This window comes from Nerophis lumbriciformis, linkage group LG17 (assembly GCF_033978685.3).
Source record: "Nerophis lumbriciformis linkage group LG17, RoL_Nlum_v2.1, whole genome shotgun sequence".
Lineage (NCBI taxonomy): Eukaryota > Metazoa > Chordata > Actinopteri > Syngnathiformes > Syngnathidae > Nerophis > Nerophis lumbriciformis.
The window spans coordinates 5,580,190-5,607,219 of NC_084564.2; the positions used below are offsets into that span (position 1 = coordinate 5,580,190).

The 27,030-nt window shown below is 37.3% G+C and overlaps 1 protein-coding gene and 1 non-coding gene across 9 annotated transcripts in view; both read right to left on the reverse strand.

Annotated features, from left to right (window-relative positions):
* Window positions 1-2,874: 2,874 nt before the first annotated feature.
* LOC133614948 (U1 spliceosomal RNA) lies at window positions 2,875-3,038 on the reverse strand. Its single transcript, XR_009816649.1, has one exon. It is a non-coding gene; the product is annotated as a U1 spliceosomal RNA (small nuclear RNA).
* A 9,594-nt stretch (window positions 3,039-12,632) lies between these two features.
* The window catches only part of LOC133614385 (uncharacterized), a 39,300-nt gene continuing 24,902 nt past the window's right edge, over window positions 12,633-27,030 (reverse strand). For all 8 annotated transcript variants that reach the window (XM_061972290.1, XM_061972289.1, XM_061972288.1 and 5 more), the window contains 6 exons: window positions 26,501-26,795; window positions 26,236-26,330; window positions 20,992-21,157; window positions 20,747-20,926; window positions 20,634-20,681; window positions 12,633-13,736 (listed from right to left, as the gene is read on the reverse strand). In XM_061972290.1, coding sequence (XP_061828274.1) covers window positions 13,051-13,736; window positions 20,634-20,681; window positions 20,747-20,926; window positions 20,992-21,157; window positions 26,236-26,330; window positions 26,501-26,795 — 1,470 coding nt within the window. In that variant the 3' untranslated portion in view covers window positions 12,633-13,050. The remainder of the gene's footprint in view (window positions 13,737-20,633; window positions 20,682-20,746; window positions 20,927-20,991; window positions 21,158-26,235; window positions 26,331-26,500; window positions 26,796-27,030) is intronic.

Genomic DNA, 27,030 nt, shown 5'->3' on the forward strand with positions numbered 1-27,030 from the left:
GTAGGAAGCAGTGGCTGACTGACGTGGACATAGGCGGTTATTGACATAGCAGAAATCAAACCTGACCATTTTCTGTACATTTACTTTAACCTCACAGATATTTTTTTTCCAGACACGATTGTAAATAAACTTCATAAACATTATTCTGATTCATCCGGTCACAACATTAGGTACACCTTTTAATTTACCTGAGGGAACTTTCCTGAAGAGATCAATAAAGTACTATCTATCTATCTATCTATCTACCTGCACACATCAACACAGACTCCAGAGCTGCATAAAAAAAATCTGTTTTCGGCAACATTTATGTCACTAAATGTCGCCTGTCAGTGTTATTGTGCACACGCCACCGTTAGAAGAAATAATACTTGAACCTAGAGCTGGGCCAATAAAACAATATCAATATGTATCATAAACACATACTCAATATCAATATAAAAATAGTTCGATAAAACATTCAATATATATTTATATTTTTTGGTCAGAAGAAAATTATGACATTTATTGTGGATTTTACAATCATGCTGTAGCTGAAAGTTGTCGTGTTGTGTCCTTATGTTGTTGTGGTGTCTGCAATTGTAGTGACCTTTCTCGGCCGCCGTGAGAACGACTTTTATAGAGATGAGACATCACGAACAAATGGAAGAAAATGAGTCATACTTAACCTAGTAGCAATTGGATCCACATTTTTCCTGAATATATATATATATATATATATATATATATATATATATATATATATATATATATATATATATATATACACACACACATACATACATATGTGTGTGTGTGTGATTTTTTAATCATTCATTTTTAATTGTATTTATTTTTTAATTTATTTTATTATTTTTTACTGGGATTCACTTTTCTGGTTCATTGTTCTGATATGTAAAAGTTCAATCTTACACACACCAAGTAGGGTAGTGTTTTGTATTCACATTGTTATTACGTCCTAATTTTTGTTCTAGATTTTTTTTAATCATTTTTACATCATTGCAATTTATTCTTACTTTTTGTTTCCTATATTGTCAAAATGCTATTGTGCTTCAAAGTTTATGACATTCTATTGTTTTCTATTGTATTCACATCTTTATTACGTCAATTTTTTAATTCTAGTTTTGTTTCTTATTTTTGTATCTAAAAATGTGTTTTATTCTTACTTATTATTTTTGTATATTTTTTCAGTATTGTTTAAATGCTCTTGTGTTACTAAGTTTTTTACATGAGGGAAAATGCACTAGTGATGTCACTGTCACAGCATGGAAATATGACACCACATTAAAGGATGTTTACGGTAAAAACAACAAAAATAAAAGTATAAGCAATATTTCAGAATTATTCCCACAAATATAATAACATTTGTTTAAATTTGAATTATTCTTATCCATATTATATCTTATAACTGATACTTATGATTGTTTCCTTGTGAGGAAAGTTACATCTGCAAGTCTTCTGGTTCGTGTCTCTTGCAGCTTTGCACATTTTTAACCTGTAACTTTATTTCAATAAACAGTACATGTCTAACAAACATATATCAATAATAATGTATTTCACAACAGTAGCAATGTACTTATTAAAATATATCTTCTGTGGTTGTCAGAGTATTATTACTATTCAGACAACAAAACAAAGTGGAAAACCAGCTTTGCACATCCAGAGAGAGAAATGTTTGCTGAATATTTTTTGAAAAAAAAAACATTTTACAACTAAGTCAATAATAAGGAGAGTGTTTGTGAACAGCAGTTTAAAGATCTGATCAAATATTCTGTTAGATTTATTTATTTCAAGTTACAGTAGAGTGATGTTTTAATAAGTTACATTTTAATGTTGAATAGCTTCCTCCCACCTCCAAAGACATGCACCTGGGGATAAATTGATTGGCAACACTAAATTGGCCCTAGTGTGTGAATGTGAGTGTGAATGTTGTCTGTCTATCTGTGTTGGCCCTGTGATGAGGTGGCGACTTGTCCAGGGTGTACCCCGCCTTCCGCCCGATTGTAGCTGAGATAGGCTCCAGCGCCCCCCGCGACCCCAAAAGGGAATAAGCGGTAGGAAATGGATGGATGGATGGATAGTTTTCTTTAATCACAATTTGACAATTGTAGCAAAAACCATTAAGGGTGTGCAGTTCACTACTCACCACTAGATGGCGGCAGCTATCGCATGAATTACTAATAGGGATATCCGATAACTCTTTAATTACCGATACCGATATCAACCGATATATACAGTCGTGAAATTAACACATTATTATGCCTAATTTGGACAACCAAGTATGGTGAAGATAAGGTACTTTAAAAAAAAAAAAAAAAAAAGTACCTTAAATTAAATAAGATAAATAAATTAAAAACATTTTCTTGAATAAAAAAGAAAGTAAAACAATTTAGAAACAGTTACATTGAAACTAGTAATTAATGAAAATGAGTAAAATTAAGTGTTAAAGGTTAGTACTATTAGTGGACCAGCAGCACGCACAATCATGTGTGCTTACGGACTGTATCCCTTGCAGACTGTATTGATATATATTGATATATAATGTAGGAACCACAATATTAATAAAAAAATTTACAACCCTTTTGTGTGAATGAGGGAGGGAGGTTTTTTGGGTTAGTGTATTAATTGTAAGTGTATCTTGTGTTTTTTATGTTGATTTAATACATTAAAAAAATAAAAACCGATACCGATAATTTCCGAATACTGCATTTTAAAGCATTTATCGGCCATCTCTAATTGCTATCATTGTGAGGGGCAGTATAATGAGTAGTTTGAATCACACCACGTGCGATAATAACGTAGAGTCCCTTTATAGATAAGTCATATTCTTTTAAAATTTAAGGGACGGAAGAATTAATTGTCATTAAACAGTAAGATCAGGGGAGAGCGCGAACGCAGTCCCCCACTATCACAAATTATGCAGTCGAGATTCCCACATTTGGGGAATTCGTAAGGGTCAGCACAGCCGGAGTGCAATGGCTGAGCCTCACCCTAGGTGAACCACCTTCTTGATCATGGTATCTCCCCTGCCAGGTAAGTATGAGTTGTACACGTCTCACACACACAAGTCATTCACACACACACCATGTTAAGTGATGGTGCACACTAGCAAACACACACACTCAACAAGCCTGCACATGTACAAGAGTCTACTACACAACACTGTTGGATCATTACAATATTATTACTATTTATATTACACTTCAACACAACTATGTGTTCCCATCATGCAATGCGGCTTGTTCTACACGACTCAGCTCAAACGGAAGTGTCCCTGCCCCCCCCTTCACAACCACTTCCTGTTTCCGAGTATGGGACAATATGCTAATGTTGCTGCCATCTAGTGGTGGGCAGCACATACAACACTGTTTAGGATCTAACTTAATCAACGTTAGAACAAACTATAACACATTTATAGTGGCTAAACAAGCCTAAATCCAATACCGAATATTTGGCGATATCTGGGGGGGAAAAAAAAACCACTTACCTTTTAAGTTTTTGTTTTTTTTAAAAGAAGAATGGAAAATAATTTCAGTCTCTAAATGTCCATGACTGCTCGTATCTCGTCTGAAAGGAGCTTCAACAAACAAAGTTCGGTTTCATCCATTTAAAGCATACTTGCCAACCTTGAGACCTTCGATTTCGGGAGGTGGGGGGTGGGGGCGTGGTCGGGGGTGGGACAGGGCGTGGTTGGGGGCGTGGTTAAGAGGGGAGGAGTATATTGACAGCTAGAATTCACCAAGTCAAGTATTTCATACATATATATATATATATATATATATATATATATATATATATATATATATATATATATATATATATATATACATCCTGAAAATATGCAAACAAAACTGTGTTTAGATAATTGATACTTCAAACTTGCATAAATAAATCTTAAGGAATATAACATAACTTGGCTTCTTAGAGCTTCAAAATGTAATGAATAAAATGCTAAAGTTGTCAATAAACAAGCAATTATTTCAATAATTAACTATGGTCATTTTAAATGAATTAATATGATAATTTAAAATTAATTATTTCAAATATGTTTATTTGAATGTATAATTCTAATGCCTGGATGTAATAAGGAGTCAGAAAAAATACAAATAAAAATACAATTAATTTTGATGTTTTTAGCAAAATATAGTAAAAATGTATTTAGTTTTTCTTTTTTTTTTTAAATTAATAAATATATTTATTTTTAGGTAAGATAAACATAATACAATTCATCTCTAGTCTGGATGATTTAGTTCTTGTCACCCTGTTGTCCTCCCGTCGTGAAAAAAGGCTGTCCTCACTCAGGTCCGCATGCCGGAGCTGGAGGCCACGCCCCCTCCAGCTCCGGCTGAAAATCGGGAGATTTTCGGGAGAATATTTATCCCGGGAGGTTTTCGGGAGAGGCGCTGAAATTCGGGAGTCTCCCGGAAAATTCGGGAGGGTTGGCAAGTATGATTTAATGTTTGCAGAATATGTCTAACAATTACACAAGTAAAATGCATAGGAATTATTTCTAGTAATATGCTGTTGATACACACAAGAAATCTTGCACAATGCAAGAGTTACCACTAGATGGCAGTACAACACCAGCTTTCTGTACACTCACTGCATGATCAGTCAACCGCACATATATTTTATTTAAACAATATAACATCAACAGTGTAATAATATGAACATAGATATTTGTGAAAATAAGATAAGAAAATATGGGTACTTAACGCTAGTATGTGGTTTGATTGATTGAGACTTGTATTAGTAGATTGCACAGTACAGTACATATTCCGTACAATTGACCACTAAATGGTAACACCCCAATAAGTTTTTCAACTTGTTTAAGTCGGGGTCCACGTTAATCAATTCATGGTTTTCTGGGCAAGGTTTTAGTCCTAATGTGTCTGCTTAAATTAAAAAAAGTTGTGTATATAGAATAATAACATAGCATAGAGAATATAGTTATTTGCTATTATTTAGAATGTATTACATTATTTATTTATTTAACTTTTATATAGAATATTATTATAATATATTTATTTCAAACTCTGAAGAATATTTAGGAAGGGACGTGAATAACAATATAGCCAAGTTAGAAAAACCAAATCTTACAAAGTACACACAAAACATCATCGGTGTCGATATTTCAGTATCGCCCGCACATCCCTAGTATCTATGTAGCTTACTTTGTGTATGCCTATATGAGCACATTACAAGCGTAGGGTTGAAAACTTTTCTCTTTTTTTTTTGTATCGTTGAAGAGTTTTCTGATCATATTTTCAGCAACAATAAAGAGCTCGATCAAATATTCCGACCCCTTAGCATTTGGTCACGTCATGACCACAAATATATTTTGAGGGATTTTATGTGAAAGACCAACACAAACCGGTATACGATTATGACGTACTTATCGTGGAAATCTGACTTTTAACAGCGATTGGACAACAAAGTACGAAAGTATTGCTGACGTGATATCTTTTTGTATTGGTGGTCGTGTTGTTTAACTCTGGCGATCAAAACTGGTTAAATACTTTAAAGCTACACTTTAGGTTTAATTGGGGTAAACCACATGTGTGCAATGTTTGCTGTGTGTATTAACACTTAACATTCTATGTTATTTATGTAAAATACACAACAAACATTATACTTTTGTAACACTTCAATGTATAGTCTTACAAACCTAAATAAAGGAAGACCTATAAAGAAACAAAACTAAGGAAGAATAATAATTCAAAAGAAGGAACATCAATCATCAACTTAGCTTCTGTTTCTTTTAGTTTTCTGTGTGAATTTTTTTTTTCAAGGTTAAAAATGATTTTCAAGCTAAAAAAAATGATTTTCAAGATAAATGATTTTCAAAGAAAAAAATGATTTTCAAGATAAAAAACATTTTTCAAGGTAAATTTTTTTTTTCAAGGTTAAAAATGATTTTCAAGGTAAAAAATGATTTTCAAAGAAAAAAATGATTTTCAAGGTAAAAAAAATTTTCAAGGTAAAATATTTTTTTCAAGGTAAAAAATTATTTTCATGGTAAAAAAAAAATTTCAAGGTAAATTTTTTTTTTCAAGGTTAAAAATGATTTTCAAGGTAAAAAAAAATGATTTTCAAGGTAAAAAAAAATTTTCAAAGTAAAAAAATGTTTTCAAGGTAAATTTTTTTTTTCAAGGTTAAAAATGATTTTCAAGGTAAAAAAATGTTTTCAAGGTAAAATTTTTTTTTAAGGTTAAAAATGATTTTCAAGGTAAAAAATGATTTTCAAAGAAAAAAATGATTTTCAAGGTAAAAAAAATTTTTCAAGGTAAAATGTTTTTTTCAAGGTTAAAAATGATTTTCAAGTTAAAAAATGATTTTCAAAGAAAAAAATGATTTTCAAGGTAAAAAAAAAAGATTTTCAAGATAAATGATTTTCAAAGAAAAAAATGATTTTCAAGATAAAAAACATTTTTCAAGGTAAAATTTTTTTTTCAAGGTTAAAAATGATTTTCAAGGTAAAAAATGATTTTCAAGGTAAAAAATGATTTTCAAAGAAAAAAATTATTTTCATGGTAAAAAAATTTTTCAAGGTAAAATATTTTTTTCAAGGTAAAAAATTATTTTCATGGTAAAAAAAAAATTTCAAGGTAAATTTTTTTTTTCAAGGTTAAAAATGATTTTCAAGGTAAAAAAAAATTATTTTCAAGGTAAAAAAAAATTTTCAAAGTAAAAAAATGATTTTCAAGGTAAAAAAAAATTTTCAAGGTAAAATATTTTTTTCAAGGTAAAAAATTATTTTCATGGTAAAAAAAAATGATTTTCAAGGTAAAAAAAAATTTTCAAAGTAAAATTTTTTTTTCAAGGTAAAAAATGATTTTCAAGGTAAAAAATGATTTTCAAGGTAAAAAAATGTTTTCAAGGTAAATTTTTTTTTTTAAGGTTAAAAATGATTTTCAAGGTAAAAAATGATTTTCAAAGAAAAAAATGATTTTCAAGATAAAAAACATTTTTCAAGGTAAAATTTTTTTTTCAAGGTTAAAAATGATTTTCAAGGTAAAAAATGATTTTCAACGTAAAAAATGATTTTCAAAGAAAAAAAAAAATTTTCAAGGTAAAATATTTTTTTCAAGGTAAAAAAATATTTTCATGGTAAAAAAAAAATTTCAAGGTAAATTTTTTTTTTCAAGGTTAAAAATGATTTTCAAGGTAAAAAAAATGATTTTCAAGGTAAAAAAAAATTTTCAAAATTTTTTTTTCAAGGTAAAAAATGATTTTCAAGGTAAAAAATGATTTTCAAGATAAAAAATATTTTTCAAGGTAAAATTTTTTTTTCAAGGTTAAAAATGATTTTCAAGGTAAAAAATGATTTTCAAAGAAAAAAATGATTTTCATGGTAAAAAAAATTTTCAAGGTAAAATATTTTTTTCAAGGTAAAAAATTATTTTCATGGTAAAAAAAAATTTCAAGGTAAAATTTTTTTTTCAAGGTTAAAAATGATTTTCAAGGTAAAAAATTATTTTCAAAGAAAAAAATGATTTTCATGGTAAAAAAAATTTTCAAGGTAAAATATTTTTTTCAAGGTAAAAAATTATTTTCATGGTAAAAAAAAATTTCAAGGTAAAATTTTTTTTTCAAGGTTAAAAATGATTTTCAAGGTAAAAAAATGATTTTCAAGGTAAAAAAAAATTTTCAAAGTAAAAAAATGTTTTCAAGGTAAATTTTTTTTTTCAAGGTTAAAAATTATTTTCAAGGTAAAAAAATGTTTTCAAGGTAAAATTTTTTTTTTAAGGTTAAAAATGATTTTCAAGGTAAAAAATGATTTTCAAAGAAAAAAATGATTTTCAAGGTAAAAAAAAATGATTTTCAAGATAAATGATTTTCAAAGAAAAAAATGATTTTCAAGATAAAAAACATTTTTCAAGGTAAAATTTTTTTTTCAAGGTTAAAAATGATTTTCAAGGTAAAAAATGATTTTCAAGGTAAAATATTTTTTTCAAGGTAAAAAATTATTTTCATGGTAAAAAAAAATGATTTTCAAGGTAAAAAAACATTTTCAAAGTAAAATTTTTTTTTCAAGGTAAAAAATGATTTTCAAGGTAAAAAATGATTTTCAAGGTAAAAAAATGTTTTCAAGGTAAATTTTTTTTTTTCAAGGTAAAAAATGATTTTCAAAGAAAAAAATGATTTTCAAGGTAAAAAAAAATGATTTTCAAGATAAATGATTTTCAAAGAAAAAAATGATTTTCAAGATAAAAAACATTTTTCAAGGTAAAATTTTTTTTCAAGGTTAAAAATGATTTTCAAGGTAAAAAATGATTTTCAACGTAAAAAATGATTTTCAAAGAAAAAAATGATTTTCAAGGTAAAAAAAAATTTTCAAGGTAAAATATTTTTTTCAAGGTAAAAAAAAATTTATGGTAAAAAAAAAATTTCAAGGTAAATTTTTTTTTTCAAGGTTAAAAATGATTTTCAAGGTAAAAAAAAATGATTTTCAAGGTAAAAAAAAATTTTCAAAGTAAAATTTTTTTTTCAAGGTAAAAAATGATTTTCAAGGTAAAAAATGATTTTCAAGGTAAAAAAATGTTTAAGGTAAATTTTTTTTTCAAGGTTAAAAATGATTTTCAAGGTAAAAAAATGTCTTCAAGGTAAATTTTTTTTTTAAGGTTAAAAATGATTTTCAAGGTAAAAAATGATTTTCAAAGAAAAAAATGATTTTCAAGGTAAAAAAATGTTTTCAAGGTAAAATGTTTTTTTCAAGGTTAAAAATGATTTTCAAGTTAAAAATGATTTTCAAAGAAAATAATGATTTTCAAGGTAAAAAATGATTTTCAAGGTAAAAAATGATTTTCAAAGAAAAAAATGATTTTCAATTTTTTTAAATTTTTTATAATTTTTTTTAATTTTTTATAAACATTTTTAATTTTTTATTAATTTTTTATAATTTTTTTAATTAATTTTTAAAAAAATTAAAAAAAAATTTTAATTTAAAAAAAAAAAATATATATATATATTTTTAAATTTTTTAAACAATTTAATTTTTTTTTTAATTTTTTTAAACAATTTTAACAATTAACATTTTTTTTTAGGGTTAGGATTAAGGGTAGGGTTAGTGGTTAAGGTTAAGATTAGGGTTAGGGTTAGTGGTTAGGGTTAAGATTAGGGTTAGGGTTAGGGTTAAGATTAGGGTTAGGGTTAGGGTAAAAACAATTGTAAAAAAAAAAAAAATAATAAAAAAATAATAATAATTAAAATTTAATTTAATTTGTACTTTTTTTTTTGCGAAGGCTCTAGGTGGAGAGGGATGCCACCCACCCCCCAGTAGTGTCACTCACTAGCAACTTTCTTTGGCGCCGTGATAGATTATTTTGCAGTTGTACTCAATAAAAAAAGTTTTACATTGTAAAAATAGACTAGTTTGTTACACAAAAAAGTGAGGAGTAGGAAAAGAGGTGAACATATTTGTGATTGTGATATTGTCACACTGTTCAAATAATTGCCAGTCTTTTTATGTGAACATTGTTTTGCCTAAATTGATCATGTGATTTTACCCCTTCAAAATAATTGCATATGAGAAATAAAAAGGCAATTTTGGTGACTTCAACAACAGGTGGTAACACTTTATTTTGAAGGTGTCTACAAAGAGTGTGTCATGAAGATTGACACAATGCTCATGATCACGTCTATGACAGGCTTGTGTGACCCGTATGTAGACGCCTTCAAAATAAAGTGTTAGCGTAGATTGCTAAAGTTGTTTTTGATTGATTGAGACTTTTATTAGTAGATTGCACAGTACAGTACATATTCCGTACAATTGACCACTAAATGGTAACACCCCAATAAGTTTTTCAACTTGTTTAAGTCGGGGTGCACGTTAATCAATTCATGGTAAGTCACAAAGGCATGTAAAACAATTGCTTAAGTAATTTATTTTAGGTTACATAGTATTATTACTGTACCAGTAGCCATCCTTTAGGAGTGAAATGATCTGTTAATGCTTTTGTTTTGGTAAAAATGTTTTGGGTTTCCTGAAAAACTTGAAAAAGGGCGATGATTTTAACAGGGTGACGATAACTCAATGGAACTTTCTTCAAATGTATGTATGTTGCCATATAATCCGCTCCTCGCTAAATAAGGGCCCTAAGCAATATTTTCTGTGGAGCCCCAATTACAATTTTTTAAATTCATTATTTAATTAGGAAAAAACATTTTAGATTTTTTTAATCAATTTATTTAGATTTTTTATCAATTTAATGAATGATTGTCTGTAAAATGAACTCTTGGGAAGTAATTTGTTGAATTATCATATAGCTACAGTGGAGCCGGTCACATGTGCATAGGGCCCTGCAGTCCGTGGGGGGCCCTGTTTCAGTGCAGCCATGCGCTACAATCAAACAAGTTAATTTTATTTCTCCTTATTATACACTCAGCACCCCATCTCGACAGAAAAAACCCTGAGATTTTTGCAAATTTATTTTAAAAAACCCCCCAAAAAACAACTAATAATCACATGTACACAAGTATTTTCAGCCTTTGCTCAATACTTTGAGAAACAAAATTCTCCGGTCTGACGAGACACAGATTGAAGTGTTTGGCATGAATGCCAGGCCAATACCATCCCTACGGTGAAGCATGGTGGTGGCAGCATCCGGAACTGGGAGACGAGTCCAGGATAGAGGGAAAGATGAATGCTGCAATATACAGAGACATCCTAGATGAACACTTATCACTTCCCATTCAACCTGATGGAGCTTGAGAGGTGCTGAAAAGAGGAATGGGCCAAACTGCCCAAAGATACTGTAGGTGTGCCAAGCTTGTGGCATCGTATTCCAAAACTCTTGAGGCTGTAATTGCTGCCAAAGGAACAATGGGTCTAAATACTTATGTACATGTGTTTTATATTTCAAATACACTTACAAAAAAATCTATCAGTTTTTTCTGTCAAGATAGGGTACTTGGGTGTACATTAATGAGAAAAAAGCATTTTTGATTTTAGAAAATGGATGCAATGAAACAGAGTGAACAATTTAAAAGGGGTCTGATTAGGGGGTGTAACGGTACGTGTATTTGTATTCAACCGTTTCGGTACAGGGGTTCCCGTTCGGTTCGGAGGTGTACCGAACGAGTTTCCACACGGACATATTAAGTAGCGTAACGCACATTGTGTAAACAATGCACACCGAGGCACAACACACGGCATGCTAGCAGCTAACGGGCTAGGATAGACTGACCATACGTCCTCTTTTCACCGGACATGTCCTCTTCTGCGGAGCTGTCAGGGCGGAGTTTCTTAAATGCCTCAAATGTCCGGCATTTTGAGTTAGGGTTGCGTGTATTTTCAATGTACGTCCAGGGTTAAGAAGGGGTTAAAAACAAAAACAAATTGTGCGTGCAGCAGCATTGGTGAGGGAGGGGCAGAGACAGAGAGAGAGAGAGAGAGAGAGAGAGTTATGATAAACGTGCATGCGTCGCCAGGTTCTGCTTTTTATTCATACATTTATCACATTTAATTTTTTATTATCTATAGCAGGGGTGTCAAAAGTGTGCCCCGGAGGCCATTTGCGGCCCACAGCTAATGTTTTAAAGGCCCACGGCACATTCTAAAAATACCATTAAAATAAACAAAAGTGAAATAAAAAAGCTTAAAGGTGAAATGTAATTTAGAAAAAGTTGCAATGTTGACTAATAAAACAAAGCTGTTTTTTTTTCTTTCAAACTGTCATTGCTCAAAACATAATATTGAATCAAAATCAACTGTACATACATATGTGACAATAACGTCTACGGCTTTTAGAGAGTGCAGTGCACAACTGCGCACACAACAAGAAGACGAAGCAGAATGCATCATCAGAGAGGGTGTTTAGCATGGTTAGAAAAATAGTGACAGAGAATAGAACAAGGATGGACAATTCAACCCTCAACTCAACAATGAGTAGATGAGTGTTATGTGTGTGTATATGTGTAAATAAATTAACACTGATACTCCGGCTTCCTCCCACCTCCAAAGACATGCACCTGGGGATAGGTTGATTGGCAACACTAAATTGGCCCTAGTGTGTGAATGTGAGTGTGAATGTTGTCTGTCTATCTGTGTTGGCCCTGCGATGAGGTGGCGACTTGTCCAGAGTGTACCCCGCCTTCCGCCCGATTGTAGCTGAGATAGGCTCCAGCGCCCCCCGCGACCCCAAAAGGGAATAAGCGGTAGAAAATGGATGGATGGATGTTATTATGAATTATTGACCTATCCAAGGTTCCCATTACTTCACATCAAATATTCCAAAATATTTTTGGTGGAAGATTTTGCAAATTTGGTAAATAAATAACCCAAAAATGTATATTTTGTTGTTTTCTTACTGTACCGAAAATGAACCGAACCGTGACCTCTAAACCGAGGTACGTACCGAACCGACATTTTTGTGTACCGTTACACCCCTAGGTCTGAACCCACTGTACAATAAACGGGGGCCCCTCACGGATGGCGAGGCCCCCACGCACGACACGTGACCTGCGTGTTGAGAGGAGCAGCCTGGCGGGAAGTTGCTGGACTTTTCCTTTTGACGACACCTTCTCTGCTCTTGCAAAGATAACGTCTGAATTACGCACTGACTTTTATTGTGAAGGGGCAAAGTGGAGGTTTGGAAGAACGGCGTTGGAATGATGGTCCGAAAGCAACATGGTCAACGTTAGCGTTGCTGCTACTTTAATAAGCATCACAATGGATCACACACTAGCATACTAATTGACTCCACGTCGTGTGTGACGTCACCTGGAAGTTCTCACACCACTACAGTTTGATTCCACTCAAGTGGCGCGTCAGAAGATGTATGTCTGCCACGCGTCATCCTGCGAGCACATGGTTAGATATATGTCATGATTTGTTCATCCAGTGAAGGAAATGAAGTTAAAAACAAAAGGTGTCCTATTCTGCCTCTTTCACACGTCTCATGGTTTGAGGAAAGGCCGCCCGCATTCCCTCCGTAGCTCGTAACGGAGCGTTTGAGTGGTGCGGGAGAGCATCGAGGAGGACTCTGACGTCCATGATGTCCACAACGTGACGGGAGGGGACCGAGGTGGTCACGGAACCTTCCCGCCGCCTCAGATGCGCGAGGCTGGCGGATGCTGAGCCGGCGCCTGGCCGGCGCTGGACTTGTCGCGCAGCATGGTCAGCGCCGTGCCGGAGAAGTCCTTGAGGATGCCCAGCGTCTCCCTCTGCAGGAGCAGCGACTCGTGCACAAACTCCTGCTGGCTCTCCACCAGCAGCTGCACCGACTGGGCCAGCGTCTCCAGCGAGCGAGACACGGAGGAGAGCAGGTGGCGGGTGGCGCGCTGCTGCTGCACGCTCTGAGACGCCAGCTGGGCCACGCGTTGCTGCGCCTTGTGGGCGGGCCCCGGCGGGAGCAGGTCCGGCTGGGCGGAGTCCGGAGGGGCGTGCCTGGGGAGCGGCGGAGCGAGGTGATTCGGAGGCGGCAGGACTCCGAAAGGCTGAGAGGAGCCATTGGAGGTGGTGGGCGGGGCCAGTGAGGAAGACGCGGAGGAGGTGCCGGCGCGGGGGGCGGCGTCCGAGGGGGAGGGCGCCGGCGGAGGCGCGGCGGGAGACGAGGTGGTGCTAGGCTCGAAAAGGGGACGTGCCTGAGCCTTTGAGGTGGTGGCGTTGTGGTTCTGGTTCCTGGAGTAGGTGTGGATGGGCTTGGCGACCGCCTGCGCGTTGTCAGTGGGCGGCAGAAAGGAGGAGCGGTAGGAAAAGGTGGAGTTGTCGTTGTCGTCAAAGTCCACGGAAGGTTCTGGAAGAGAAAGAGGAGACGTGAAAAGAGCGTCATGACCAGCCTACACTGCAAAAAGTGAAATCTAAGTAAGATGAAATATCTCAAATAAGGGTGATATTTGCTTATTTTCTGTCTGATAAGATCATTCTTCTCACTAAGCGAGTGTTGTACTTGTTTTGGTCCTAAATGATCTCAGTAAGATATTACAGCTTGTTGCTGAGATTTGATGACCTATATTGCATACTTGCCAACCTTGAGAGGTGGGGGGTGGGGGGAGGTGGCGTGGTGGGGCGAGGGGGCGTGGTTGAGTGAGGGGGCGTGGTTGGGGGCGTGTTTAAGAGGGGAGGAGTATATTTACAGCTAGAATTCACCAAGTCAAGTATTTCATACATACATATATTTATATATATATATATATATTTATATATATATATATATATATGCATACCTGCCAACTTTTGAAATCAGAAAAACCTAGTAGCCAGGGTCCAGGGGCCGCAGGCCCCGGTAGGTCCAGGACAAAGTCCTGGTGGGGGGTTCCTTCGCCCCCCGACGCAAAATGATTATTAGCATTCAGACAGATTAAAATGTTGCTAAAACCATCACTTTTCTATCAGTCACAGTGACTTTTCAAAACAAAAATATTACAGCAAAAATCATATGGGTTGATTGACATGTTTATTCTGTAAGCTAACTTCAATAGTTTGAAATTATTTTGACAGTTAATGCCAGTTATCCTGTCAACCTTTCACAAGACTTCAATTTGTTAATTGAAAGTATAAACAGTATAAACACTTTTTACAGTAAACAAATGGTAAAACAGTACTAAACAATTCCATTAAAAAAAAAATTGGTGTCATTATTAACTTTCTGTCCAAGCTTGTATAATCTACTGCCTTGTTCAAATGTAAAAAATATTCTGTGCCTAAAATTCACATTTCTATCACAATTATCATACTGTAAACATGGTAAGCTAAGTTCATTAAAATTAATAGTCCTGTCAATAGCATGGAATTACAATTCAAATGTAGTTTTTTTGTAAACCTTTCAAAAGAATTCAAAATATGAAAAATTAATGAAAATTAATTTAAGCCATCAGACACTTGAAAAGTGGCACATCACATCTCTAATGTAATCATTTTAACTTTTCAACAGAAATAGCACTGCAAAAATATTAAGGACATACTTCTGTATTTTGGTAGTTATGCTGTCAACATTTAACAAGATTCCTTCAACTTGGACTTGAAAGCATAAATAGTATAAACACTTTTAACAGTATAACAGTACTAAACAATTCCAATAGATAACATTGGTGTCATTACCTTTTTGTTTGCTCAATTATTGCCTCCGTAAATAAAACTTCGGCATTTATCACATCCAAAGAATCTGTTTGGGCGCCGAAAAACGTTGAACGTTTTCCACTTGTATCGCTAGCAACGGCATTAGACTTGTGTTTTTTTGTCCCAACGTGGTCTTTTACATCGCTAATTCCTCCGTGTCCGATCGAAACATCTTGTCTGCACAAGGTGCAATTCGCGTAGTTTTCACCCTTTTTGGAACGGATAATTATTCCCGGATAGGCTTTTGAATATTCTTCACGGAATGACTGCAGTTTCCTTTTCGGTTTAAGACACGTATGCGATTTTTCTCCGGCTGATTCCATGATCGTTCGCTTGTTTGGAAACAATGGCAACTGGTGCCTCGTGCTTGGCAGCGGTGCTATAAATAGCCTCGCGCATGGCATTCGGAATGGCTCGATAGGAAGTTACGGGAAGCACTGGTAGGGCTGGGCGATATGACTAAAAAATGTATCACGATATAAGTGTTTCATATCAGTCGATATCGATAATTATTGATTAAAAAAAAAAAAATTCTAAATAAAGACCAGGAGAAAAAAGGCTGAATTTAAATACTTTTATTTTAAATATAAGTAGGTAGCATGTCCTTCGCTAATTGATCCACCACTGCATCCGTTATTTCTTTATAACGTTTTGAATTTTTGTCATATGGCACTGCTGCCGAGTATCTCTCGATGGTGGTCTGTTGTTGCCGCTTCGGTGCTGTTCCACTTGCACCGGCTGATGTAGATGGTTGTGGTTGTTTGTTACTGCTGTACTCCAGCGGGTGAGAGCGGCTCAGGTGGTAAAATAAGTTTGTCGTGTCCCCAGACTTGGTCGGGACGACGACCTTGCAAAGTTTGCAGACAGTATTACTCTGATTCGTATCGGACTTAAAAAATCCAAAATACTGCCAAACTGGTGACGTGACGTTTCCTTTTTTATTTACAATTTCCTCTCGTGCCGCCGCACTCATATTCCCGTTTTGTTTCACTCCTCGTCGTCAGCTCGCCGTTGTTGCTTTTTTTTTTTTTTTTTCCCTGTTAGCATTTCCCAGAATGCCTTGCGGTTCAGGCTCGGCCGTGATAGGTTGAGAGGCCAAAGCCCTTCCTCTGCCTACACCCCCCAGAATGCCGTGCGGTTCCGGCTCGCATTTCTTCCTATTTTTTCTAACAGAACTCAGTGAAATTATCGAACGTTCTATCGACCCCATTTTCTATTGATATTGATCACATGTCTATCGCGATGTATATTGTTATTGTTTTATCGCCCAGCCCTAGGAAGCAGTGTCGATTGTCATTGTTGTTACGCGATTTCGTGAATAAAACTTTAAAAAAAAAAAAAAAATTTAATTAATGAAAAACCGTATTTTTTATCACTGCAACCGTAACCCGGAATAGGTTGATGAAAACCGTACTAATTACGGGAAAACCGGAGTAGTTGGCAGGTATGTATATGCTTCACGGTGGCAGAGGGGTTAGTGCATCTGCCTCACAATACGAAGGTCCTGAGTAGTCTTGGGTTCAATCCCGGGCTCGGGATCTTTCTGTGTGGAGTTTGCATGTCCTCCCCGTGACTGCGTGGGTTCCCTCCGGGTACTCCGGCTTCCTCCCACTTCCAAAGACATGCACCTGGGGATAAGTTGATTGGCAACACTAAATTGGCCCTGAGTGTGAATGTTGTCTGTCTATCTGTGTTGGCCCTGCGATGAGGTGGCGACTTGTCCAGGGTGTAAACCCCCTTCCGCCCAATTGTAGCTGAGATAGGCTCCAGCGCCCCCCGCGACCCCGAAGGGAATAAGCGGTAGAAAATGGATGGATGGATAGATATTTATATATATATATATGAAATACAGTGAATTATAGCTATATATATATATATATATTTATTTTATTTTATATATATATATATATATATATATATATATATATATACGGTATAGTATAGCAGTTGTGCACTGCACTCTCTAAAAGCCCTAAATGTTATTGTCACATATGCATGTACAGTAGATGGCAGTATTGTCCTGTTTAAGAGTGTCACAACATTGCTGTTTACGGCAGAAGAACTGGTAGAAGAAAACGTGACTGCTGTTGTTGTGTGTTGTTACCGCGCCGGGAGGACGTTAATGAAACTGCCTAACAATAAACCCACATAAGAAACCAAGAACTCGCCCTCGATCATTCTACAGTTATAATGTGATTGGGCAGGCACGCTATTTATATTGTGGGAAAGCGGACGTAAGAACAGGCTGGCCGCTGTCGACACGTCACTCAGGTCCGCATGGAGCTGGAGGGGGCGTGGCCTCCAGCTCCGCCTGAATTTCGGGAGAAAATTTGTCCCGGGAGGTTTTCGGGAGAGGAGCTGAATTTCGTAAGTCTCCCGGAAAATCCGGGAGGGTTGGCAAGTATGCTATATTGAGTAAAACATGCTTGAAACTAGAATATCAAGTGTTGCAAAGCTGTGTCATCAACACTCACAAGTATAAAACTACTTTTTTAAAGTAATCATTTCTTATTTCAAGCATGGAAAAAAAAAAATCATGACTTTGACACAATTGTGTCTCATAATTAAAACAGATGACAGCCAAATGGACTTTACAATAGAAAATACGAACTCATGTAGTAGTACACTTGTTATTAGTGAGAATATACTTATTTTAAGGTATTTTTGGGTTCATTGAGGTTAGCTAATTTTACTTGTTTTGGAAAGTCTTGACAAGCCAAATTTTCTTGTTCTATTGGCAGATAATTTTGCTTAGTTCAAGTAAAATACGCTTCATTTTTCAATTTTTTTTTTCTTGTTTTTGAACACTGACTTTTTGCAGTGTACACCCAACCACACCCCTTCTACGGATGTCTAACGAGTAGGGCTGGGCGATATGGACGGAAAAGAATATCTCGATATATTTTTACTTAAACTCGATATTCGATATATATCTCGATATATTTTTCGGTGAAAATATACATATAAAGATATACATTTTTGAGCGAGATTCAGCGAAATTGAAGTGAATGACAACTGTACTGTAAACAGTCAGTGGCACTTTTATTAACTCAGTTAGTCAAGATGGGTATTAACTAGGGGTGTAACGGTACGTGTATTTGTATTGAACCGTTTCGGTACGGGGGTTTCGGTTCGGTTCGGAGGTGTACCAAACGAGTGTCCACACGGACATATTAAGTAGGCACAACACACGGCACGCTAGCAGCGACCGGGCTACGACAACAAAGCGAAAGCGGTTTGCCAACAATGTTCAGCAGCGGTAGAGTATATGTCTGGCAACACGTCAAACATGCTAACCCATTTGAAGCGTCACCACCCCCAAGTGAACATCGCTTCAACGTAGAAAAAGACGAGCGCCGTGCAAACACCGCATTCAAGCAGATCGGTGCAGTGTCTTCAGTAATGCGGACGCTGTATCAATCCGTTGTGGTGAAGAAGGAGCTGAGCCGGAAGGCAAAGCTCTTGATTTACCGGTCTATTTACGTTCCCATCCTCACCTATGGTCATGAGCTTTGGGTCATGACCGAAAGGACAAGATCACGGGTACAAGCGGCCGAAATGAGTTTCCTCCGCCGGGTGGCGGGGCTCTCCCTTAGAGATAGGGTGAGAAGCTCTGTCATCCGGGAGGAGATCAAAGTAAAGCCACTGCTCCTCCACATGGAGAGGAGCCAGATGAGGTGGTTCAGGCATCTGGTCAGGATGCCACCCAAACGCCTCCCGAGGGAGGTGTTTAGGCCACGTTCGACCGGTAGGAGGCCACGAAGAAGACCCAGGACACGTTGGGAAGACTATGTCTCCCGACTGGCCTGGGAACGCCTCGGGATCCCCCGGGAGGAGCTGGACGAAGTGGCTGGGGAGAGGGAAGTCTGGGCTTCTCTGCTTAGGCTGCTGCCCCCGCGACCCGACCTCGGATAAGCGGAAGAGGATGGATGGATAGATAAAAAAAAGACGGATTTCCGACTGCAGACGGAAAAATCACATGCCTGGATACATCATGTCAAATGTCTGATTTGCTCATACATACATATTATTTAGCTGTAATGAATAGAAACACAGATGGATCTGTGTGGTCTTTACAAGAAGATGACATAACTGCATTTCACCTTGCACTGCACACATAGTTGACTTTTTTTAAGACTTCAAAAAAACAGCTGCTCTGAGATGACATTGTACATCATGGTGGAGGTGTTATGGTTTCATTTGTGCTGATAAAAATGCTAATTAAAATGCATTTTTTCCACATATTTATTTCCACAAATTACATATGGTACCGATAAGAGTACCGATAAATACTGGCATACTGTATATAACAGGCATGTGATTTGACCACAATGAAAAAGACTGAAAACATTTCCGGGGGTCTGGGGGACGAAGGTTCCTGGTTTTTCACCAATTTAACATGCTAAAATTAACAAAGACAGCACCATTTGAAGAAAATATTTTAGTGTTTAAAGACATGAAAACATCATGAATAGAACATACATAACCCAATTATCCTAATGAATCACTGTATATGGTTCAGTCCCAACAGTATTTAGTCACTAATATTTACATCTTGTGTTCATTTCACATCCACAGGTGTCACATTGATCAGTGTTATTATCTACAGTATTACCACATTACTTCAGTTCACTTCACACAAAATAGTATTATATGCAAATTTATTTCAAATAAATTGTTAACTGGAATCAATAATGCGACTCTTTGAATTTCTGTAATTTCATAATATATTTTCACGCGGCTTTTTATTTTTTGAAAAACCCATTTATATTTTGCAAAGCAATAATTGGTTAATATTTAAAACAAACATGCGTATTTCGCAAGCAAATATTTTTTTGGCTTACCTCATTATTAACAACCCTGTCTGCAACTGAAGTGAGTTGTTTGGGTGGATCTTTCCTCTCGATGTCTACGGCAGTTGTCGATGTAAACAAAGGATGAAGTCCGTAAGGTTTGCTCACTTTCGGTTGACATCAAAAAGTACCAGCTAGTGAAAAGTTTGTTTTCCTTGCTTCAAGTTGTTTCATATGTTTTTGGCGTTTCGCATGTACTTCCAAAGCCTTGAAACCTCGTGATCCATAGTCAATATTATCATGACACCACGTGCACAAAACCTTTCCGGGACGATCGATTTTCCGAATAAAATCACCGAACAAAGTTGTAACTTCCTTCTTCCCAACAGTATCAGCGATTTCCCTTTCCGTCCAGTCCCATCGAAACTTAATTTTGACATGTTTATCAATTTCTTTTACTTGTAAAACGTCCTTTCTCTCGAGAACCGACATCGTTTACATATGGAAAATGGCGGTAATAACCATTATGAATGATGACGTTATTAACGGATGTCCTGATTGGTCACAAGGAACATATCGACCAATCAACTACGGCGTAATATAAACTACGTCTCGAATCTTGATTTAGGGTCGGGAAAAAAAAACGGAAAAACGGAAGATAATTTTTTCCCCCCCCCCGAGATTAAAAAAGACGGAATTCCGACTTTAGACGGAAAAATCACATGCCTGGATAAGGGTATCGTACCGATAAATTCTTAACGATATACATCCCCAGCCCTTACCTGCATCATCCTGCTGGTCAAAGTCCGACGACGAGTGGAACGGGTCGCCTGGAAAGCAGGAGACAAAGCGCTGAAGGTCCAGTAGAGACGTGGCGCCATTGACACGGACTTACCGCTGTGTTCCTTCTCAGGCGAGGACAGAGGAGAGAAGTCCAGGCAAAGCCCTCCAGGAAGAGAGAGCGTGCTATTGGGCACGTTGAGGCTGGAGTAGGAGGGGCTTATGTTGCCTCCTTGTTCCACGGACAACTTGGAGTCTTCGTCTTCGCCTCCCAAGTCCACGCCGCTGTTGCCGTCTGACGACAACGCACCGCTCGATGAATTGAAGCGTGTGATCGCGTGACACAAGATGGCGCCTCACCTCTTTTGGGACTCATCAGCAGGATCTCATGGACCATCTTCTCCACGGGGCCCAACGACGACTTCTTCCGTCGCCTGTCAAACGAGCCGTTGGGGGAGTGAAGGGCCACCAGGCGCCGCTTGCCATCGCACTTAAGGTCCGCCCACTTCTTCATGATCTGACGCACCTGGGAGGGAAAAAAACCACATTGACGTTGATCTGGATCAGATCGGAGGAATGACGAGCAATACCTGGGTGTTTTTCCTTCATGATTTGGTTTGCAACGCCCAAACTTTTTACCCGGTTTCAGTTATCGCACTTCACAAACTGGTCTTTTTGTCCACATATTCTAGAGTCCAAATAAAGACTCGCACACTTTTTGGCGTACGGCTGCAAAACAATCTACCAAAAAAAGTTGCGAGGGTCAGCACTTTGATAAAAAAGGTGAGAAACACTATCAAATTCAAGAAAGAAGTCGTTTAATACATGCAAACGATACTTATTCTCTATAAAATATGTTTAGTGTTCATATTTTGGCCTGACTGGGACACATTAAAGGGGTCGTATTATGATTGAATTTTTCTACATTAAAAACACATCCTTGTGGTCTACATCAGCTTCTCCGACTAAACTTTCGCCTGTCCCACTAGACCAGTGTTTTTCAACCTTTTTTGAGCCAAGGCACATTTTTTGCGTATAAAAAATCCGGAGGCACACCGCCAGCAGAAATCATTAAAAAAAGAAACTCAGTTGACAGTAAAAAGTCGTTGTCACAATTGTTGGATATGAATTTAAAGCATAACCAAGCATGCATCAATATAGCTCTTGTCTCAAAGTAGGTGTACTGTCACCACCTGTCACATCACGCCCTGACTTATTTTGAGTTTTTTTGCCGTTTTCCTGTGTGTAGTGTTTTACTTCTTGTCTTGCGCTCCTATTTTGGTGGCTTTTTCTCTTTTTTTGGTATTTTCCTGTAGCAGTTTCATGTCTTCCTTTGAGCGATATTTCCCGCATCTACTTTGTTTTAGCAATCAATAACACTTCAGTTGTTTTTATCCTTATTTGTGGGGACATCTTTGATTGTCATGTCATGTTCGGATGTACATTGTGGACGCAGTCTTTGCTCCACGGTAAGTCTCTGCTGTCGTCCAGCATTCTGTTTGTTTACTTTGTAGCCAGTTCAGTTTTAGTTTCGTTCTGCATAGCCTTCCCTAAGCTTCAATGCCTTTTCTTAGAGGCACTCACCTTTTGTTTATTTTTGGTTTAAGCATTAGACGCCTTTTTACCTGCACACTGCCTCCCGCTGTTCCCGACAGCTACTAAGCAATTAGCTACTGGCTGCCATCTACTGATATGGAAGAGTATTACACGGTTACTCTGCCGAGCTCTAGACAATACATCATTTGTAGAGTATATTTACTGGTTTGCAAAAAATATTTTTAACCCAAATAGGTGAAATTAGATCATCTCCCACGGCACACCAGACTGGATCTCACGGCACACTAGTGTGCCACGGCACAGTGGTTGAAAAACACTGCACTAGACATACAAATAAGCTTGTTTATAGATGTACAATAACACACCTCATAGTAAGTTACCATTTGTTATAGCTTTGTGACATGATACAATGCACATTAATAAACATATAAAATATAAATGTGACAGATTGTGAGCCAAAGGCTGATTTCCATCTGCAACTCATTGCAAAGGAACAAGCCCAGGGCTCCCACTAATTCAGCGTTATAGTGAGTTGTATTTTTCATGCACTTATTTTTACTGTATGTATCTGGCACAAGTGGAAAGCCCGTCCCTGAAAATAATGCCTACATTAAACCGGTCCGTGGTGCAAAAAAGGTTGGGGACCACTGGTCTACATAACATCTAATTTACTACCATTTACACAATATTTCTGTGTAAATAACTAATTTCACAACGTATACATTTGCGGCTTGTAGTCTGGTGTGGCTATTATATGGAAAATATATTTTTTATTCTAAAATTTATTGGGTGAGGCTTATATAGTCCAAAAAATTGACTTTTGATATTCCTGTGAACCGCACTGTGGATACAATGGGAGCACGTACGGTGAATATTCGCACCACAGGGAATGAGAAGTCATCCTTCACTGTGGTTCTAGCTTGCCATGCTAATGGCCAGAAACTTCCACCCATGGTGATATTCAAAAGGAAGACCTTGCCAAAAGAGACCTTTCCAGCCGGCGTCATCATAAAAGCTAACTCGAAGGGATGGATGGATGAAGAAAAGATGAGCGAGTGGTTAAGGGAAGTTTACGCGAAGAGGCCGGGTGGCTTTTTTCACGCAGCTCCGTCCATGTTGATATACGACTCCATGCGCGCCCACATCACGCTGGTTTTTAATATATTATTAAAGTTTGACTGACCTATCTGACTGTTTTTTTGACATTCCTTTAGCGCAGTTAGATGCGGCTTACAACACGGGGCGGCTTATAGGTGGACAAAGTTTTGAAATATGCCGTTCATTGAAGGCGCGGCTTATAACCCAGGGCGCCTTATGGTGCGGAAAATACGGTAGTTTTTTTCAATTTTGGCAACTCCCTATTACACTGGATCAAGACGCTATATAATAAAACAAGCTGTAGAATGGTCAATAATGGATACATCACAGGGACAATACCTCTATTAAGAGGTCTAAAACAAGGGTGCCCTTTGTCGCCATACTTATTTATTATTGCTAAGGAAATATTGGCGATTAAAGTTAGATTGAGTGGACCAGCAGCACGCACAATCATGTGTGCTTACGGACTGTATCCCTGCAGACTGTATTGATATGTGAATGGGGGAGGGAGGTTTTTTGGGTTGGTGCACTAATTGTAAGTGTATCTTGTGTTTTTTATGTTGATTTATTAAAAAATAAAAAATTAAATTAAATAAATAAAAAAATTCTTCTGTGGCCCGGTACCAATCGGTGGTTGGGGACCACTGATATATGGTATAAATTGACAGAAAGGGCTTTACGCAAGTCCGTTATTATAGTCAATAAGCTCCTTCTTTTTCTCTATCCTCTTGTTGTGGGGCAGACTGTCTCGTACATGCACATGCATCCTCCATTTCTAATACAAAGTAGCATATAGTTCTAACTTATAGCTGTCAGTAGAAGCGTATACTTTTAACTTATATCTGGCAGTAGACTCACTATGGCAGCGCTAAAAACTACAACATGGCTGACAGGGAGAAGACGCAGTTGAAGTGGAGGCACGTAAATAAGACCGCCCCCAATATAGCACATACCGAAGAGAAAGCGGCTTGAAAACGATCTGTAAAACATAATCGATGCAAAATATTGACCACCATTACATGTTATGTAGACCAGGGGTTCTTAACCTTTTTGACCTCAGGGCTCAACTTTTCCACTACAGAGGGGTCTGGGCCCACTCAAATATACAACACTTAATTACTCACCTTACTCTTGATTTTATTGTCTTCAATAATTATATCTAACATACTTACAGTTTACAACTTTGTCAAATGATATGAAAGCATGTGTTAATCACAAAGATTATTATTTATTTACACAAACCTTCGGCTTTGGTCAGGCTAATTAGAAAAATAAGCACGAATCAAATATGCTGCATAAAAATGAACTCATAAATAAGTAATAAAAAATTGTTTCACATACAATGACGTCAAAATGTATATTTAGTATGTTTAAAGAGGAACATTATCACAATTTCAGAAGGGTTAAAACCATTAAAAATCAGTTCCCAGTGGCTTATTATATTTTTCGAAGTTTTTTTCAAAATTTTACCCATCACGCAATATCCCTAAAAAAAGCTTCAATGTGCCTGATTTTAACCATCGTTATAAACACCCGTCCATTTTCCTGTGACGTCACATAGTGAAGCCAACACAAACAAACATAGCGGAAAGAACAGCAAGCTATAGCGACATTAGCTCGGATTCAGACTCGGATTTCAGCAGTTTAAGCGATTCAACAGATTACGCATGTATTGAAACGGATGGTTGTAGTGTGGAGGCAGGTAGCGAAAACGAAATTGAAGAAGAAACTGAAGCTATTGAGCCATATCCGTTTGAACCGTATGCAAGCGAAACCGACGAAAACGACGCGACAGCCAGCGACACGGGAGAAAGCGAGGACGAATTCGCCGATCGCCTTCTAACCAACGATTGGTATGTGTTTGTTTGGCATTAAAGGAAACTAACAACTATGAACTAGGTTTACAGCATATGAAATACATTTGGCAACAACATGCACTTTGAGAGTGCAGACAGCCCAATTTTCATCAATTAATATATTCTGTAGACATACCCTTATCCGTGCTCTTTTCCTGAAAGCTGTCCAGTTTAAGGGACGGTGTGAGCCAAGACATCCAGGGGGTTTAGCTCACTCGTCTGCGGGAACAAACTTGCCGTGCTACCGAGGTCCTTTGTCCCTGAATTGCTCACACACTCCGGCAGATTCAATGGGGGTCTGGCGGCAGATTTCTTTGACTTTATCGTTGGAAATGCATCTGCTTTGAGTGTCGCAGGATATCCACACATTCTTGCCATCTCTGTCGTAGCATAGCTTTCGTCGGTAAAGTGTGCGGAACAAACGTCCAATTTCTTGCCACTTTCGCATCTTTGGGCCACTGGTGCAACTTGAATCCGTCCCTGTTCGTGTTGTTACACCCTCCGACAACACACCGACGAGGCATGATGTCTCCAAGGTACGGAAAACAGTCGAAAAAACGGAAAATAACAGATCTGATTTGACTCGGTGTTTGAGAAAATGGCGGATTGCTTCCCGATGTGACGTCACAACGTGACGTCATCGCTCCGAGAGTGAATATTAGAAAGGCGTTTAATTTGCCAAAATTCACCCATTTAGAGTTCGGAAATCGGTAAAAAAAAAAAAAAAAAGGTATTTTTTCTGCAACATTTTGGTATATATTGACACTTACATAGGTCTGGTGATAATGTTCCCCTTTAACTAAACTGTCAATGAAATTAAAGTGAAAATTAAAATACATTTTCACCATTTTAGCTCAAAACTTCTTCTGCTTGCTTGATGTTGTCATTACTGCCACAGGTGGTGGAAGAGTATATTACAACTAAGTGCCGCCCATACGGACCACAGCGAGAGAAACATTTTTTTCGGCGGCCCAAAAAGAAACCTTAATGTAAACCACAAGGAAGTGTTTTACATGTAGGAAAAAAATAATATTTTGACCACTTTAAGGAAGCACTACTGTACATGGCGATGATGTAAATTGTAACACCTCACCTCTCTCTGGTTCTCTCCCAGGCTGTTGATCTGATCCGTGATCTCCGCCCACTTCTGTTTCTTGGAATCTGACGACACGCCGTGATTGAACTTCCCTGAATGACAGGAAGAAGACACCGGTTACATTAGATTTGCTTGGAAAAAGCAGGTCCATATATGGTGTTTACTCCGTCAATTTGGACCAACTTTTACGTCAAAGGCTTTAAAAAACGTACTTCACTTGCGTATCGGAATGCATGAGAAGATCCACCTTTCATCTACTCACTGAGAACAATGTGTCGGTTCTCCTTGACCGCCTCCAGCAGGAGTTTGACCTCCGAGAAGGAGAACCTCGGCTTGGACCTCATCCCCCGGGCTCCTCCCACCTTAAAGTCGTCTTCTCCTCCCGCCTTAAAGTCGTCTTCTTCCATCTTAAAGTCATCGTCTCCTCCCATGTTAAAGTCGTCTTCCTCCTCATGCCATGGGGTTGACATGGCTGGGAGGCTGGTGTCCACTTCGAAGTCTGCGACAGTTTCGCCCGCCATCCAGTCGCTGTTGCGCCCCACCGGATCGTCCTTCTCCTGAGGCAAAAGCACGGCTGAATGAAAGGTGGCTTCCATCAAGCGGCGTCAGAATGAGAGCGTGTGCGGCTGTACTTAATGAAGTGGACATACATTGTGTCGAGTGTTTCCCACAGAACTGCAATCTATTTGTGGCGGTGGCGTGCTAAAGTCGTAATTGTCACATAATTGGCCATGATGTAGTTGCAAAAACAAGCAAATAGAAAACAATAAAAGCAAAAATGTTATAACGATA